A 19,914-nucleotide genomic window follows, 5' to 3' on the forward strand; every position below is an offset into this window, starting at 1 on the left:
CAGGGACCTGTCACCAAGACCACGTCTCTATTTACACAACGGAGCAACACACAGACACCAGAGTCGGCATCTCCCCCATCCATTGCATCGGCATGGGGTGGAAAAGCAGAGCATCCGCAATGCAACCATCACAGTCACCCTGGCTCAGGATCATAACAACAGCTCTGCCTTTTATTAGGAAACACTGGCGTGGACAAAGCTCCGTCCTGTTGGGGCTATGCTGTTTCCGACTCTACAGAAGGCCAAGTTGCCAGCGCAGCTCCTCTTTCCCTCGCATCTTGTTGCAGCCACCTCTGTGTCAGGAGGAGTCAGGACTCAGCTGTCCCCGTGGACATCCATGCTGCCCATGGCAGCATGATGTTGACTTGGCTTCAAGCACCCCTATACTCCCTCCCTCCTGCACACATCACTGAGGTCTGGCAGCATAAGGAGGCAGGTACGTGTGGCTGATGGGTGTCAAGGACTGAAAACAAAACGGGAAGATCCCTTCACAAAAAACCACAAGTGGAATACACACGCAAGTCGTTAATAGTTCAGGCTGAACACAGCTTTGCCTAAATCCTTGTCAACCTCTAGTTTTTGTGAAGTTTGCTTCCTTCTTCTAATTTCCAACAACCACCAAAAACCTTCTGAGGTTTGGTGCTGCAAACAATTACACATCAGTAACTTCAGCTGCATAGAGCCCAACTGCAGCTAGCAAGGCAATCTCAGTGGCCACAATAACTTGCAAGAGCAAAAGTGAGCATATAATTGCTTCTTGATGTGGTTTTCTCCTTCTCCACTATAAAAAAAATAGATCTCCGGCTCTCACTCAGTACTGTCAACCCAGTACCTCCTAGCATTTTCAATGGGTGCTCCAAAAGTATCACATTAAAGACAAAATTAAAAAATAAATAAAATGTTAGAATTGCCACTTTTCTTTTTTCCCCCCTCCTCCACACACACACTTCTTACATTCTTAGCATCTCCTTTAGTTATTTTTGCTCTCTTTTCTTCCACAGCCATTTAAAAACCTTCATGAAAGCAGAGAACCTCATGCCACCAAAGTACAAGAACTGAGTCATTAGAAGGGGACTCAGGTTCACAAACCTAACAACAACTATGCCACCCCCACCCCCTGCAAACAGCAAAAAAACCCAAAAACACACCACACTGATAGAGCATTATAAACCTGTTGGGACTGTGGCAATTTGGCTGTAAGGAGAAAGCCAGTACTAGAGAAGAGAGACAAAAGAAGGAACAGAACAATGCACAGATTGAATGTTGCAACTAAGACCAGGAGGGACAGTTTTCATGTCATGATTAAAAACAGAGGAAAAGGGAAAGACTTTTTTCTTTTGGGGCCAGAAGGGGCAAGAAAGGTTTAAGGAAGTTTAATTTTGATTTTAAGTGAGCAAAACCAAGCAAAAAAATACCATTCTTATTGGCTTCATTTAATAAAAGTTCAAGCTGTAAAATACTGAGAGTTTGGACACATGCTTGGAACACTGTTACGAGTACTGCCGTTGTCTGCCAGGGCTGCAGGGTACAGCTGGATGTCACAACAAAGCCATTCTGTCTGCCTGCTGCAGCCAAGGACAATCAGTCCCACTCCTTCAGCCATAAGTTGTCTTCACCTTCGCCCTCTTCCCCCTCCCCAGTCATCTCTCCTTTTTTCATTGCATTAGTTAAGGCAGGAGAGAGAGAAGGTGTGTCTGAAACATGCCAACACAGGGCAGACAAGCACCAGAACAGATGCAGGAGACAGGATGGCATGTGCAAGATTTTTTTTTCAGCAGCAGTGGACACGAGATCAACTTAGTAAGGTGTTGGTAGACACCTAAAGTTTGCATAGAAACTTCATGGAGTATAAAATTAAACAGCATTAAATATAAAACCCCATTGGCTCACAAAGTTCCTGAGCCACAAAATGCTGGAGGCTGGCACACCACTTAGAAATCTCTCTGGACACTTGCCTTTTTCTTGTAACTCCTTTCCCAAACATCTGCTTTTAGCCTCTGTTCAAGACAGAGCAAGACCAGCCCTCAGCATTCTTACATTCCTAATTACATGGCCACACCAAACCCTGAAGCTGTGCACACAGCAAACTTGTGTAATGCAGCACAAAGTCAAACCAAGCTACACCCCCCATGCCTATGCATTCATCTACTCCTGCGCTTCCCCAAGCCACAAACCAGTATGCCAATACAGACAATCCATTCAGGAAACTGATTGTGTGTCATTTTCTTTTTTTTTTTTTTAACCTGGCTTAAGATGAACCTCAACTGGTTGCCCCATATTGTAGTTTAAACTCAGTCGGCAACTAAGCACCACACAGCAGCTCGCTCACTCTTGCCCCAGGACCCCCGTGGGATGGGGGAGAGAATCGTAAGAGCAAAAGTAAGAAAACTTGTGGGTTGAGATAAGAACAGTTTAATACTTGAAATAAATTAATAATAATAATAATAATAAAAATTGTAATGGAAAGTAAAACAACAAGAGAGAGAAAGAAAAAAAAATTTGATGCAACCACTCACCACCCGCCAACTGATGCCCAGTCAGTCCCCAAGCAGCAATCGCTGCCCCCCCGGCCAACTCCTCCCAGTTTACATACTGAGCATGACATCATATGGTATATCCCTTTGGCCAGTTTGGGTCAGCTGTCCTGGCTGTGACCCCTCCCAGCTTCTTGTGCACCTCATTGCTGGCAGAGTATGGGAAGCTGAAAAGTCCTTGACTTAGTATGAACACTGCTTAGCAACAACTAAAACATCAGTGTGTAATCACATTATTCTCATGCTAAATCCAAACCACAGCACTATGCCAGCTACTAGGAAGACAATTAACTCTATCCCAGCTGAAACCAGGACACCCCAACAGGGAAATGCAGTGCTTTGCTGTGTAAAGACATCTATGCAAATGAGAGCACATGGGAACTATTTCTTCCTGGAACAGTTTCTGGGAAGTAAAACCACAGTACGTTACTCAAGACTGAAATAGTTTAAAAAAATAAAAAACATTTATCAGTTCTTAAAAGAATCCTAAGATTAGCAAAAATACAAACTGAGTAATAACTGTAAGCATCTATAGACAGGAAAAATTATTTTCCGTTAGCGCAGCACAGTAATTGTCCAACAGCTATGCTTTTACCTAGTGGTTTTCTTATGCATAGGGAACAGTATAAAAAAATTAAAACATAACCCTGATTACCTTGGGAAACTATAAAAAAAATTATTAATGAGATTCAATCCAACCACACAGCACCAATGTAAAACAAGAGATTTTTGACCTTTTAGGCCCCTATTAGTTTGTACAGAAATAATCCTTTAATTTTCTACAATGGTGCTTTCTGAAGAAGCACCTGACCCTCTAAAACACAGCTTTATTTAGAGAACTGTAGCCATTAGGCTTACAAAATTAGATAGACTATACTAAAGCACCACTGTATAATGAGCATATAAAAGGGAGAATGTTTTTGGCATGTACATCTGCCTACCAGGAACAGGTTTCCCCGACATCTGCTGCTGTCTCATGCTATCCTCCTGCTCTGTGCTCAAGTCCTAGACATGACGGTAGAATTGTTCCTCAGCAATCAGGAGCCAACAATCATTTTGGTAATATGCAGGGACTGTAATACTTAGGTTCATTTTCCTCCAGTTTTAAGGCCCCTTTTTATTTTTTTAAGCAGACTGTCATTATTATAATGTGAAAGTGACTGGAGCGGTGCCTAAATGTCCAGAAAATGCAAAGAGCCCAAAGGAAAGGCCACAAAAAGTCATAGGTTCACACAGTCCAAGGGCAGGACTTTTGACAGTGGCCAGTAGCAAAGTTAGAAGAGGATGCTGCAGAAGACTGCCAAAATGAGGTATTAGTCTGCTTTCTTAGGAGGGAGGAACTCTTATCTAAACCCCTTGTGGTAGAGAATGTCGTCACCAGCACAGAATCAAGTCAAGCTGGCTTGACTTAATCATCCCCATGAGCTGACAGGGAAAACAAAAAAACCACCCTGAAAACAAATGCACATGTACTCCTAGCCTAATGTGTATTCAACTACGGACAACTCATTCCTTCCCCACCTCTTCCTAGCTATAACCTGGTTACTGCTTTCACTTAAAGATGGCAGCTCTTAGATTCTGAGAGACAGAGACTACATCATTCAAACTCTAGCTGTGGATTTGTAAGACTACACTGGAGAAAGCAAACAAATTCTACAATTTACTGGGAAAGAATCACAGAACAGCTCATCTTTCTGCAGCACAATGAACTGTAATAGTTACCTAGCAAGCACACAGAGAGAAATAACTGTAATGACCTCCACAGGTTAAAAAAAAAAAAAAAATCTCCTTCATCAGCTTTCACTGCAATGCTTTTAAAATGTCTGTGAATGCCCAAGCAATTCTGTCTCAGTAGTCTGCACACTTGCACTGCACTGCATTGCTTTAGGTTCACCTCTCTAAGTCTGGACAGTGGCTGAGTGAAATTTGAGCACAGATTTGTTAACTTTCAAAAACACAAAGAATTTGTTTTGGTTTTTTTTTTCTGCATCCAAGAAGAGGAATTTCATTTTAAATGCTAATCAAAACTCACCCCCAAGACCCCAAATCTTTCACAGAAGTTCCAACCACAGAGAAAGTCGATTTCAAAGTTGTGATTAAGGATTACGATGGCATTCTCCTTCCCATACTTGTGGTAACTCTCTGGGTCAGTGTAGAGGGTACAGTCGGTGCCTGACCACCATTCCAGCAACATCACCATCTCTGGAATAAAGAACAAGAAATACATGAATGTACAAAGTATATGCAAAGCCACAAATTAGTAACATGTTGAAAAGCATCAGTCACCTCAAGAGCGCATGGCAAAGAAAGGGCTGTAATGAAGTTGAAATGCTGAACATAAACCACAGAGTCACACATCTTGGTACAGCAAGGTGGGGGGACAGAGGAGAGAAGGGAAATAAGGAGATTGCATGGAAAGAGGGAGCAGGAATTTTCCACAGTGATATTGAGAAAAAGGAGTTTCATTTATTTGAAATCTGCAAATTCAATGCTACAAATTATTTTACCAAAATACATGTAAATTAGCATTTACGGTTTACAATAGTACAACAAAATTACATGAAGAACAGAACAAGCTTGTAGGAGAAACAAACAGACCTATTCCTGCCACATACAGGTCCTCATGCTCCTCTAAAACCTGCACAATTATAGACCAGAAAGCAGTTTGGACAAGACACCTGGAACCAGGTCTGTTACATGTACACCTTATGCATCATCCTGCTACATATGCCCTGCTACAGCTGATGCAGTCTACATTTGACAGGGGTATATCAATCATCCAGAGCAAAGCCAATAGCTCAGACTGGATGAAGAACATCCATCCCCAGACCAAAGACAAGGTGGGTGGCTGCCAAAGTGGACAGAGCCAAGAATAGTTATTAATAGCATAACTATGTGCACATCCCTTAGTTGATGAACTGATGAAGCAAACAGGGGACAAAGGCGGCGGGGGGAAACAGGGAAATCACTGTTAAATACCTCAAAATCACTCTGGATTGGCACCCAGATTTGTTCCCAAAACCTAACTGTAAGAAATGATACAAGGATTGGTAGGACAGTGAGGGCTGTTTAAAACACAGCTCTACTTACAAGCTGGAGAGTGGTTTCTCAGCAGTCTCCTAGTGACTATCACACAGCTTTCACCTTCCTATTTGCTTATCCCATTACCAAGCACAGGCAAGAAGAAGTAGGCTTTATATTTGTTTTGCTTGTAACTATAAGCCTGACCACAAGACTTGTGAATTAAACCTTTATTTAGCAAAGTCTCTCTGGTCTGGGGCATGGGAAGTTGAGGTGACTCAGTAAAGCCGACAAGCTTGGAGAGCTCTATCTCCATGGAGATGGAAAAGGAAAATCTAAAAGCAGTGGTTCTCCTCAAGCAACCCATGTCCTGAGCTGAGGGGACCATGGGACTAATGAGAGCTGTCTGTCAAGATGGAAAAGAAGAGGAGTTAAGGGACACGTTTGCTTCCTGTCAAAGCTATCACAAAACTTCTGCACCAAAGCAAAGGTCTAATGTGAGGGGTTGTTCTTTGCTAAGTGAAACGTATCCCCTTCTCAGGGCATATTAGTGCCATATGAATGTCTCTGCTGGAAGGATGAGACACCTGAGATGCTCTCCTAGCTTCAGGCAAGCCTGAAAGCACCACAAATCCTCATTCACCTCAGGGAAGATCAAAACCAGGCCAGTCTTTGAAACACTCCTGAAATCCTTTCAATTTAGGTCCCCTACTGGCCTCAACTAGTGACCAAAACCAGAAAACAGCTAGGGACAAGTTGTCTACATTTTCAGTCATCATTAGCAAAATTAATTGCCTGACGCTTTTGGATGACATTGTGCTGTACACTGGAGAACAGGCATTAGTGACATGAATGAATTTTAACTAACAGTGTTACAGCCAGGCTAATAGACAATCTCTATTCATAACATTACCTTAATATGATAAAACCACGTTTATGGTCCAGATAAATGACTGACTTGTCAGACCCCCTGCTTATTTCTAATCAGAGCCGGGTAGAAACTACTACCGTGCAGGAGTACATATTATTCAATGCATGTTTCTATGCATCAAAACAATAGTCAGAGATGCGGAAGGAGACCTAAACTGACATATGTTAACTGAACAATGATTTCACTGGTTGGAAACTGATTTCCCAATGAAAGCCAAAGATGTTCACATCTCAGCGAGAGCGCTGTGGAGATATAGAAGTGTATACATGGCTGCGCTTCCAGACTTCCCCTGCTAAGAGCTGCTTTGTGACACACATTCACAATTCTACATCTTTCTAAGGGTGTAGCTTTCTATTAGATTTGTATTGGAAATAAAAGCCCTCCGCTCCCCAAAGCACAGCAAAATTGAGTAATAATTAGGGAAAAAAACCCACACTGTAATTTGCAAACCTTTACAGAATCTACAGTCACATCCTGGGGCGGAACACGATCACAGAAAAGAAAGGATGTTAGTGACAGCATTAGTTTGTCTTTTGCTTAACTATGAATCCAACTAAGAGAAGAACTGACTGCCAGATGGGATCTTCTCTTTTTTAACCTCTACTGCCATTAAACCTATTGCCTAAAACAAACAAGTAGAGATGATAACTGTGAGGCCCTCTTGAAGAAAAAGCCAACTTTACTTGAGAATAAAACAATTTCAAAGCCATCCCACTTCAAGTGTGTGTTTTCTATTTTGTCTTTTCCCAAGGAATTTGAACAAAACAAGTAATACATCACAAATCTCACTATTCAGGTGTGCCACATGCATACAGCTCTTTCTTCAGTTACATATTTTCAGTCTCAAATACATTCCAAAAAAGCATGGACAAAAATATTTCTATATGTGGTTTGATTCTTCAGGCTTCACATAAGCAAGGTTTTTGTTTGAATAAATACTGCAGAAATAGGTCCCTATTCCTCACCTCGCCTGCCCATTTGTCACTGATGTGGTCACGCAGTTGCCGCAGAAACACAAAGCAGGCACTGAATGCCTCCATACTGAATACAATAAATACCATCTGCCAGCCTTTAAGTTCTTAACACGTTTCTTCCCCTCATCTTCCCTACTCTTTCTTTCCCCTTCTTCCCAGCTTCCTTTCTCTTTGTGGTTCTCAAGCAATGATAAGCACTGTCAGTTTGCGCTACTCTTGCATCATGCCACCAGCTTACTTCCACAACCTGCCACAGAAATTTATTACCCAGAAACTTGCTGTGGTGGCTCAGCAGCACAAGGTCACTCATACACACTCTCCTTCCCTCCTTCACAGTGTAGACCATCAGTGCAAGTTTCCTCCTCTTTGTACACCAGTCAGACTGTATAACTAAAAATCAATTTATATAGGGGGGAAAAAGATTCTCTTGCTCCCAACCAGGGCTGGTCCAAGATTTCTAAGCCTTCTCCCCAGCCCCTTTACATGAGGTTTTGGAGTTTGAACATCACAACTGAGCTGGTAAATACACATTCACCCACATCATGGGGGTTCCTACTTTGCAAAGCAACTCCTCCAGTGACACTTCTGCACAATTAATGCAAAGGAAGGGGAAAAAACAAAAGAACTTGAAATCCCTGCTTTGAAGGCAAAGTCCTTGCAGTACATTACAACTAGCTTCGGGAGAGGCTGATGATAAGGAGAAAACATGCCTTCAAATGCCTAATACAGATACTCTGTCTGCTTAAGAATTTTGAGTTTTTCTACCTTTCTGGAATAACAGAAACCCTCACCCTGCTACACAGAATGGCCCCTACCTCCTGCGAGAGTAGACTGCTTCCTAGCCCTTCACTGCACAAATGTGAACTGCCTCAATGCCTGCATTTACAGAACAAATAACTAAAAAGAAAACAACTCCAAGGCTGACCTGAACTATAACTAGTTATATGAAAAACATTTAAGGGAAGAAGGGGAACATGCAGACAGGTTACTGAGACTTGTTATTTTCCACCTCAAAGTTTTGCAAGAATGAGTCATTAAAACAGTGAACACTGTCCTTCTATAGAAGTTGTTAGTAATTCCTTTAGCTAACTATTCTTGATAAGCCATGGAAACATTTGCTTACAAGATTAACCATAAAATGCCTATTTTAAAATGCAACTAAAAGCATAGTTATGTATTGACTCAATAAGTACAATAATTTGAAGATCTCAAGTAACTACGTAACCTGTTTTAAAGAGCAACAGAACTGTTTCCCTCTGACATTCTTCACTTTCTTTAATCTATGTATCAAGGCAACACCAAGAAAGAGAACTTAAAAAATTCTTATGGGAATATATGGTAAAAGCATAGTAAGCTCTCAATACAAATAAAAAGCGAGACAAGTGGGCAAGCTGTGACCACCATTTCGAAGACCAGACAGGGTGAATGGCTGCGTGATGAATGAGTACATTGCATAGAAGACCGGGGAAAGTGTTTAAAAAAAAAAAAAAAAAAGGTAAAAGTAAGGCTAAAGACAGACTGACAGACAGTGTAGTCCAGTCCATGTCTGCCTGTGAAAGAATGACTTACAATAATAACTTACTACCTTTCCAGATTTTCAGACTACATCTACTAGGTGTACCTCCTAAACATTTTCCACAGAAAGAATTAAGTCTACAGGTAACTAAGAAAAGCAAGTCTATTATCTTCTCTGGACTACTCAAAAGCCCTCTGTGTACCACAGACAGGGTTAAACCCCTGAATGATACTTACTACATTAAATGCAAAGCTGCCTAGGAGGTTTTCAGAACACTTCCAAGTATTGATGACTCCACAGCCTCCTTACACAGGCTATTCTAGTGCTTCACTATGCCATCTAACTTGACCAGTCATTTATTTCCGGTCTCTACTCCCTTCTTCTCTGCAGGAGCTACAAGTAATTATGAAGAAAACTTAAAGGCAGGAGTTCTGCTGTAAGCTTGCGCTGATTAGGTACATGAAACAAGTAGAGCTCAAAGCTGGAACATTATTACACATCTACAAGAAAAATTTTTAAAATAACTCATTACTATAAAAAAGCACATACGTATTTCCTGTGAGGGGAACAAAAAGCTAGTTCTTGGGAAAAAAACCTGCATCTGGAAAGTCAAGCAATGCCTTCCCCACTTCCCCAAGATGAGGAGGAAGTCATTCACGGATCCCAGCCACACAAGGTATCAGCTCTCCGCTTCAAAGCAGGTTCCCTCCCATTCTTTACTCTGCATAAGCAACACATGCAGGTGTGCGTGTGAGCACCAGTGAGATGTAATGGAGTAATCTGGTCCACTCCAAGACAGAGGTCTTGGTCTTCAACCTGTAGGAAAACGCCTAAGTCGACTGGTTTAAACAGAAGACAAAAACAAAATCGAGCCCCCTCTTGCCTCAGCACCACCACCCATCACCTACCCCCCCATTTACCCTAGCTGGTGATATAATCACTACTGTCTTTGGACTTCTTTTCCCCTCCTTTAAAGCTGTCTTGCAGCAAAAGGTGGGAGGCTGATGGGGGGAAAACCATGCACACAAATTTAAAAATAAAAGCAAACAAACAAAACCTTTCTCTATTGCCTGCAGGTCTGCTTTTGGAGATTTTTGCCCCAGTCCCCCCAGGAGATCCTGTAAGCAACTCCCCTTGAATAATACTTCAATGAATTACATGGCTGTGCTTTTAGGGACAGAAATCACCAACAGAGAGGAACGCAGGAATGGTGACTTTTAATTCCCCACCCATCACAAGAAGTTACTGGATGTGCTTGCAAGGAAAAAGATAAACACAGCCCAGCCCTTTCATATATTCAGGCTCTGAGACCCATTTATTTCAGCATTTGCTTGCAGGAAATTCTTCTAATGCACTTCTCTTCACCAATCTTATATTCCAACAAAGACAATGTGCTGCTTTTGCCACAGATGACTGAGATCAGTATAGCATTTGCTGATCAAAGGAGTTAGTACCAACAAACGGTGAAAGACAACATGCTGCTTGGCAAGTTCCCATGATACCAACATTCGCTTTGTATGGGCATGAAACCAGGCAGTTGCATCTCTTCCAGATGTGGTTTCTTGTTGCCCAAAACACCATTGGCTTTTTCCTACTGTGCACAGGAACACTACCACAGAGGAACTGCTCAGCAAAGAAAAATGGTTACAGTGCATCCACTGCAAGTCACTGTGCAAAAGGAACACCAGTCTTGTTTCAACAGTTTCTTTTAAGCAACTTCCTATATACACACACTCTGAAAATAATTTTTTCTTCATGCATCCTTGGCCTGTTTGTAGGTTTTATTATTTTTAAGCCAGCATATCTTTAATTAAAGAAATACTGTCCCTACTTAGCTGCTCTGAGTAAACCTTTTCACTGTTAAGAATGGTACATTATGACCATTAGGTTTATTATAAAGACCTCAACATTCATGGGAATTAGTTATCAGCAGGAGGGAGATGACAGCCCGAAACAAAGTCCAAAAGCTACCAACAACAGCTAGCAAGCGATCCCCAAGAAGTTTCTGGGAAGAAGTTACTGATGCCCTTACAGAAGAAGGTTAATTGGGAAGAGGAAACAACATAATATGTGTCCTGAGCACACATGCATGTTTTCCATGCTGGTGGATTCATATGAGCGACTTCTGCTTCCTCTCAAAGAAAGCCTAGTCTATAATAGACTAAAACCAGTCAGAAGACAGCTGGGAAGGATGATTATGAAGTTATGATTTCTGTCACCTGTGTGTGACAGAATGCCTGTGTACCTCCAACTAGTATCAGTGTTCCACAGATGATTCCCTGTCTTTCTCTGTCCTGTATCCCTACTCTCCCCAAATCCACAGGTACCAACCCTTCTTCCTTTTACAGGCTAATGGATGAATAGATAAATTAACCTTCGATCAACTGTTCTCAATCTGAATTTAACCTGAAGATTGCAATTTCTCTTAAGCTTGAAGAAGGGTTTCTGCATGCAAATCCTTTCCAGTTTTCCAGGTATGTCAACTAGTCTAATAAGAAACAATACTTTTGACTGCAAATCATTTATATTATACATTTTTCTTAATTCTATCCCAACTGCCTTCAGCCAATCAGACAACATCATCCCAAACAGTAAAGACCAGATACACTATGGCCTCCTGTTATCCATGCTGACAGGCACTGTCAGCTTTCCTGAATGAGAAATGTACACAAAGAGTATCAGGAAAAGTTTTGCTCTGTCCTTACTAGAAGGAAGCATCTTATCTCAGTGAGCAGTAGCTGAGGTCAGGTTTCCATGAATATTAGATTATGCTTTTTATTAAATTATTCAGTATTTGATGTACACAAACCAGGAAGTCCAGTATGTTCATCTGTAGGAGCACTGACAGGCATAAGACATGAGTACTGGGAGAGGAAACAAGAAAAGAGTAGGTGAGAAACAACTTAAAAGAAGGTGTTAAGTGTTCTGCACTGATCAGAAATACAGCATTTGATAGCCCTTATCAGTTAAGTTTAGCTTGGGTTTGCACAGCAACCACTTTCTAAAGAGACAACCAAACAACTTTCATACTCTGGCACACAGACCCACCCTGGGACAAAGCAAAACACCACCTGATCCATCACACATCCCTCTCCTGGCATGCCTTGATCAAGCATGACCCTGCATCATGCCTTACCCAGGGGAGTGTGCAAAGACTAACTTCTGTGTCCCACTGATGAAGTTGTTGCAGCAATGATAGCTTGCATGAACAGTACATATGAGGTTACTCTGGTTCTCATTTTGATGGTTAGCGTGGCATATTACTGTCTAAATCCCAAAACAGAAGCTTAAATGAGAGCAAGGTGACCTATATTAAGATGGCACTTGCTTATGTTTAAATTGATAGACTCAAAAAAAAATCAAATCCAATAATTATGCAGTGGTTACAAATCTGCTCCCAAACTTTTATAAAACACCAAATGCATAGACAAGTACTTGCCACCAGGTATTCTAATCTCTATAGTTCAAGCTCTTTCCTGATACCAGAAGGGCTAGGAGCAACTTGCTCTGAATAAAAGTTGAGAATCTGGCATAACTTAATAAACTTTCAGAAGAAACATCAGCTATTTTAAGGACTTACAGCATGTACAGAGGAAAGAAAAGCAAATAATTGAAGATGCAAACACAAGTAAAAAAACTCACTAGGTAACAAGAAGAAAAAATTACAAACATTGCTAAACACAGGAGCCACTAGACGGGCACAGTCAGTTAAAGAATTTTACCAGTTTTGACCAGGATTTCAGAGATCAGTAAGAAACACCTGATACATTTGTAAACTTTTGCATGGTAGAAGCCAAAAAAGAACCCATCTGCTAGTACAGAAAAAGCTAGGAGAGACAGATTGGAAGCGTAAGTTAGGACTGCAACTTAAGTTTTAAACAAAGTAGATTTTTGCTTCTTACTTCTCAATAACTGAGGCCATGATATTTCTTTTTGTGAAAAGACAGTATGAGTAAGTCAGGTCGGTTTGGATTTAAGCGAATGGGAGAGGAGGGGAATGCATGGATAATCCATTCCACTGGATAGGCCCAGAAGTCTGTTGATGAACTCCATATTTCATTTGATTATGGCAGGATTTTTTTTTTCATATTATTTGAGAAAAACATGTTATGGGTTAACCCCGGTCAGCAGCTAAGCCAAGGAGCTAGGAGGAGCTGTACTGCTGTACTAACTATTTCTGAAGCAGCTCAACCCGCCTTATACATTGCTAATATCTTTTTCATTCGGGATCCTGTGGGCCTTGGATCCTCTATACCCCCAGAGGATTGCGATGTTATGATGCCCATCTTGATACATTATTCCCCCAAACTGGATCTCTCATGAAGGTCCTTTGACCCTGCTTTGTTTTATGGCAAAATCAGCTTTCAGAAGAATCCAGATTATTCTCTTCCCTTTCTCAAACACTTTCTCAGCTGTGTCGCCCCAAACTGGGTGTGACAAAGGACTGTTATGGGTTAACCCTGGTCAGCAGCTAAGTGCCACACAGCCACATGCTCACTCCCCCCCATCCCCAGTGGGACAGTGGAGAAAATATGAAGAGCAGAAGTAAGAAAACTCATGGGTTGATATAAAGACAGTTCAATAAGCAAAGGAAAGAAGAAGCAGAAAGGGGAAAAACACTCAAAATGAGTGACGCAAGAGCAATCACCTCCCACAAGCAGACCAATGCCCAGCCTGTCTCAAAGCAATGACTGCCTTCCAAAATACAGCCCTCCCCTCAGTTTTTATTGCTGAGCATGACGTTATATGGCATGGAATATCCGCTTGGTCAGTTTGCGTCAGCTGTTCTGGTTGCATCCCCTCCCAGCTTCTTGCACACCCCCAACCTACTTGCTGGGGAGACAGAGAGAGTGGGAAAAAGAAAAAGCCTTGACACTGTGCAAGCACTGTTCAGCAATAGCCAAAACTCTGGTGTGTTATCAACACTCTTTTAGCTACAAATCCAAAACACAGCACCATACAGGCTATTAAGAAAAAAAAAAAAATCCATACCAGCTAGATCCAGTACAACTATAAAGAATTCACTCTTTATGATTACATTGTCTTTGAATGGTGAGCAGACTAATGACTACAGCTAATGACTAAGACAGTCATTCAGTCACTCCTAGCCAGGGTGAGAGAAATTTCTTTCGATAAGCAAGAGTGTCCCAACAACAAAACAAACACTGTTGCCCTAGTATCACCAATGAGAAAGCAGCAAGGAAGACTGTTGACAAGGAAGCAGTATGAAAGAAAAGGTAATGCAGAACTCAGTCTAACGAATTTCAACGCAGGGAGACTCAGATGACCTCCCAGAATACTGAATCAGAGGTGAAATGAAGTCTTATCAAAAAAATAGTTTCAGATTGAGCATGGCACCATGTTTTTAAAAGTAGAGAAGAGTAGAAACATACTACTAATACTTAGACTGGCGAGTACATAAATCATCAGGGTAACTACAAACACAGTAATCAGACCTCAGTACTACATGGGAACAAAAACAAAACAAAAACAAAAAAAGAGTTATTCAGAAAGGATGTCTGCAAGAGTTGGAATTTAGGAAAACAAACCCTCTATAATTTTTCAGAGGCAGGTCTATATGTCATTATCTGATAACTCTGATTTTATAGACAAAAGAGAGACTTCAAATCTAACGCACCCAGGCTATACTAAGCCATTCATATGGTCCAATAAAAGAAACTGCTATTAAACCAAAGAGGAACTGGAGATTAGGAAACAGCTGTAAAGGAGAACTAAACTAAAAAGTGCAAGTATCTGTTTTTATTGTCTTTTGGTCAATCTGGATAAAGAAAGATCTCCTTGAACTGTTTCTGAGGACTAAAACATTCAACGCAAATTAATAAATTTTGTGGATGATACAAAGTCAGAACACACTTTAAGAATCAGATGACCTTGAGAGGTAACAGAAATTGAATTAATTTTGATAGGACAGATCATTGTGTGATGCCTTGCAGAACTAATAAAATAGAGCCCCATAATTTGGAAATGACAGAGGAGAGAGATATCTGGGAACATCACCTTGCCACTGCAAGTTTCTGCTCTGTTCGTATTATGCAGTTCTAAGAAGGAAAAAGATGGCATTAGGATGTTTGTTCCTGGAGAGAAAGGAGTGCGCATTGCACTACTGAGATAATCTCTGGGTCAGCACATCAGTACCAGACATCCACACTCAGGAAGGAAAAGCTGCAATAAAGTAGATGCTGACCTCAGCTATCAGGATGACCGGAAAACAGAAAAGCTTGGCTCACTCAAGCTATCAAACAAATGCTGAAAGAGGATTGGGTTGCTCCCCACAAATACAGCTTAAGGATGCAGGAGGTTAACAGTGCAGAAAAAGAACAATTTAAGCTAAATACCACTAGCACAAGAACAACTGTGTCTAAAGTGACTGAAAAATGCAGATATCTGATATTCTGAAGCTTCTTCTAATTGCTTTGGCAGATTAAAAATACCTAACAGCTTTACAGAATCATAGAATGATAGAATCATTAAGGTTGGAAAAGACCTCTAAGATCATCGAGTCCAACCGTCAACCCAACACCACCATGTCCACTAAACCATGTCCCTAAGCGCCTCATCTACACGTCTTTTAAATACTTCCAGGGATGGGGACTCAACCACTTATAAATTGAACAAGATTCATCTTCAAAGGAGTACGTTATACTGCTGCTAGAAACAGTATGAATTTATTTCAATGATACAGGAACGCCTTTCTAGTCCTATTTCCTGTCATTAGGAAAAAAGTGAGATTTTCCAAACAGACTCTCTTATAGACCAATGTCTCCTTTCTTCCATCACTGCTTGAGAAACACATTGCAGAGTTATGCCACCACAGGCTGCAAGAAGCGTTCACTGGACAAGGAGGAAGCCAGTATCTTGCAGCAATATGGAAAGGCTTCTGTTTAAGCAGGGTAGCACCAGCCAGCAACCTTTCCCAAAGGAGTCCTCAGCTGAAAATCACCTTCAAGGGGGCCAGGATCTGAAAACTCAAGTATGCACAAAAGCAAACGTGAACCAAGTTAATAGATGTCATAGTCTTAACTTGTATTTATTCAATCACAATTGACTTCTTCGACATAACAAATCATTAGCATTTCTTTAATTATAGGGCTATCAACATTGCCCATACTTACGACTCATACTTTCACTCAGAATAACAGCCCACACGTTCACGCGACTGGTTTTTTTGCCATATGCATTGCTTATACAGACTCCCCTAAAGATTAGGGAAGTTATTTGACTCTTAAGTGAATCTTTCATGTTTAATCCACATATTTGGGAAGGAAACCTATTTTCACATAATTTCTCTCCTTCTAGCATGTACTCTTACAATAGTCTTAATTTCTACATAAAGCAAGTTTATCTTCTTTAGTTTCAAATCAAACAAAAATTTGGACTTTGGAAAGAAAGCATTTCAGAACAAAACAGCACGTCAAGAGCGAAAATCCCATTATTTTTGTTGCTCTAAATCCATGCTTTCAACATGTTTAACCTGCATTTTCAGTTACTGATGAGAAAGGATACGAATTTATCTCAAAGAAAAATGACTGATGATAAAAGAGACTACCAGTTGCCAAAGAAAGCAGTCTCTAGCACAAATTGGAAGAAAAGTGGATCTGATATGGAAACTGAGCAAAAGGTAATTTAAATCCTAAGAAAATCTGCAGTGCTTTTAAACAAAGCCTCTAGTTACTAAGAGTTACATTTCATAGAGGTGTAAACACATAAAAAGACGGAATTACCATCTCTGCAAAACAGCAGAACAAGAAAACTAGGGGTAATGGCATCTAAGGTTTCTGTACTTTTCCAATAATATTTGCATTTGGCTTTTGATTTCAGATAACTAGCACACTCATAAGAAATACCCATATATTACCAGAAATAATATGCTACAAACAATTTATTTTTAGATTTAAGTCAAGGCAGATAACTTCTACTTAGTCTTCTTATGCACAAGATATTCTATCTGAATTTCAGGACTGGAAACAAAAAGCTGACTGAGTACCTGTATTATATCATCAGAGTTAATGGTGAATAGCCATGGAACCTCTATCACTTTGAGAACTTTGTTCAGAACAAAACCATTACTCATTTTTCACTTGCATTCCATGAATTCCCTGTCTCTGCCTGTAATCTTACAGCATCTCATCACGTGAGGTCTTGAGAGACAAGAACCATGTCCCGGTGCTTATTTTAGCTTCTTAATCCCTAACAGTGACTTTCACAAAGTGTTCTTTAAAGGGACAATAAGGTCAGAAAGTATAAATCAAATAAATGGCTTTCATGAATTAAAAAATAAAGTACTACAGATCAAATTTACCTATCAAGTACACATAAAGCTGTGATTTCTGTACTGGGTGTAGTGTGTAACCCCTCAAGCTGAAGTTATTCAAATATATAAATACACAATAATCCCCACTTTTTCTTACCAAAGAACGTAATACACATCAGAAATAGTACATTCTGTTAAGAAACACATACACCCAAAGTATACAACTATATTACACCACAGGTAAGGACACCAGTACCTCTCAAATCACATTTAGTTTGATAGTGCTTGCATTAATATTTCCTCAAAACTTAAGTGCAGCAAGAAAGTTAGAAAACAAATCCACAGGCAGAACATCATGACCTGCTCAGACAGCCTGCAGCTCGTGTGCTCCAGCAGGTGAGGATGTGAAGATACCACTAACTGGCCTAACCTCTCACTGCTCAAACAAAAAGGGTGCCCACAAAAAAAAGCATTACTGGCTTCCTGCTCTGTAGTCCCAGTGGCTCAATATAATACTGCAGAAACACTGTGCACAGAGGTAACTAGCTTCTTGCTGTTGCATGTCTGCTGCAACAGTATTGCACTCTTAGAATTATTTGTGTTGAATAATTTTCCTAGGAAGCACAGGTTTAGCTTGCATGGTACATGGCAACCTTGCATTATCAACAGGCTCAGAGTTTACGCTCTTCTATTCAGTTTCCAAAAAGACAGCCTCTGCCAGTTACAAAAGGCAGGCTGTGCTTCTCTGGTAACCAAGACATTTTCCTATTCAATGCTTTGCAAATTATGAAGAGTAGCAGCTAGACGTACCATTTCAAGTAGGTACAGAAGGAACAGCTATTGCTTCCTTTAAAAGGCACGATCTGACTTGTCACAGCACTAGCAAAATAAAGACCCATCATGCAAACAAGGCATGCATGTGGTGGGAGTAGAGAGGTTATCACAAGATCAGATGCATGCACACTATTGATATTTCTTTCAACTTTATCACAAGTATTTCTAGCACAACAGAATCTCAGAAAAAAACAGGAAAAACTTCAAGATTTAAGCAGGGGATACAACATTACACAAAGTACATCAGGTACCAGAATTTTCTGCCATGACAAACTGATCAAAACTGGACAGAAATCCCAGAACAAAGGCAGCAGCCTATTGCAAGTCAGTGGTTTCCCTGAACTCAGCTAGAGAAATCCTTTCTGAATTATCTTTACCACCTTTGTTACCCCAATTCTCTCAAAATTAAAGATACACAGGACCCATGTGACTCACTGACTTGGATGCAGCATTTATCAGCTTGCAAGGTGATGGAAACAAAGTTATCTTCTTCCCATCCTCTAGGCCGTAGACACTACTGATGTACAACTGATTGAAATACTCTGCTTTAACTCATGCACACTGACATTTCCTCTTGGCATTAGGAAGACTTACAGCTTTTTAAGATCAACCCTTCTTGATGGTCATCTGGACTTCTCACAGGACCTCAGCCACTTGAAATTAAGAGAAGCACGGTAATAGCACCAGTTCTTGTTGCTATATCAGATCCATCGAGGCCAGACTGCAGAGTTGTTAGGTTGCCAGCTGGCACTGTGCCTGAGGTCTTTGAGGTTCTGTGCAGGCCATTTGGATCTTCTCTAGAAGTCTTGTCTAAAAGGCTGGAAAGCGGAAAGCCAGTGCAAATAAACGCTATTCAGTATTTGAATTTACCAACCTTATTTGAAGGCTTAGACAATAACCTCCTGTGTTATCAACACTGCTGCTGCAATGCCTTTGCAACAGTTTGCACCACAACAGAACCAAAAAGAAGGGACAGGAAGAGCCAAGAGGTACTCCAGTCCTCTCTCATTGTGGGCCTGTTTATTTGAAAACTGTGTAATTTTTACCAGTTCAGATCTTTCTCCAACTGGAATTGCCATGTAGCCTGATAGCAGTGGAAGAAGCAATGTCAGCAAGTTCAGCTGAAGGACAGAAATGACTCATGACCTAGGCTGCTGCGAGCATCATTCCTTCCAGGAAGACCAAGCGGATGAGGCCCTCTATAGACAGATAGGAGCAGCCTCACATTCACAAGCCCTGGTCCTCATGGGGGACTTCAACCACCCCGACATCTGTTGGAGGGACAACACGGCAGGGCATGAGTAATCAAGGAGGTTCCTGGAATGCGCTGATGATAACTTCCTTCTCCAAGTGGTAGAGGAGCCAATGAGGAGGGGTGCTATGCTGGACCTTCTTCTCACCAACAAGGAGGGGCTGGTGGGGAATGTGAAGCTCAAGGGCAGCCTGGGCTGCAGTGACCATGAAATGGTGGAGTTCAAGATCCTTAGGGCACCGAGGAGGGCGCACAGCAAGCTCATGACCCTGGACGGCAGGAGAGCAGACTTTGGCCTCTTCAGGGATCTGCTTGGTAGAGTACCGTGGGACAAAGACGTGGAGGGAAGAGGGGCCCAGGAAAGCTGGGTAATATTCAAGGATCGCCTCCTTCAAGCTCAGGAGCGATGAATCCCAACAAAGAGGAAGTCAGGCAAAAACGCCAGGAGGCCTGCATGGATGAACAAGGAGCTCCTGGACAAACTCAAACACACAAAGGAAGCCTACAGAGGGTGGAAGCAAGGACAGGTAGCCTGGGAGGAATACAGAGAAATTGTCCGAGCAGCCAGGGACCAGGCCAG

The 19,914-nt window shown here is 41.2% G+C and overlaps 1 protein-coding gene across 3 annotated transcripts in view; it reads right to left on the minus strand.

Annotated features, from left to right (window-relative positions):
* The window catches only part of AGPAT4 (1-acylglycerol-3-phosphate O-acyltransferase 4), an 88,754-nt gene that overhangs the window by 34,725 nt on the left and 34,115 nt on the right, over positions 1-19,914 (minus strand). For all 3 annotated transcript variants that reach the window (XM_076333955.1, XM_076333957.1, XM_076333956.1), the window contains one exon: positions 4,567-4,736. In XM_076333955.1, coding sequence (XP_076190070.1) covers positions 4,567-4,736 — 170 coding nt within the window. The remainder of the gene's footprint in view (positions 1-4,566; positions 4,737-19,914) is intronic.

Source organism: Aptenodytes patagonicus, chromosome 3 (genome assembly GCF_965638725.1).
Source record: "Aptenodytes patagonicus chromosome 3, bAptPat1.pri.cur, whole genome shotgun sequence".
Lineage (NCBI taxonomy): Eukaryota > Metazoa > Chordata > Aves > Sphenisciformes > Spheniscidae > Aptenodytes > Aptenodytes patagonicus.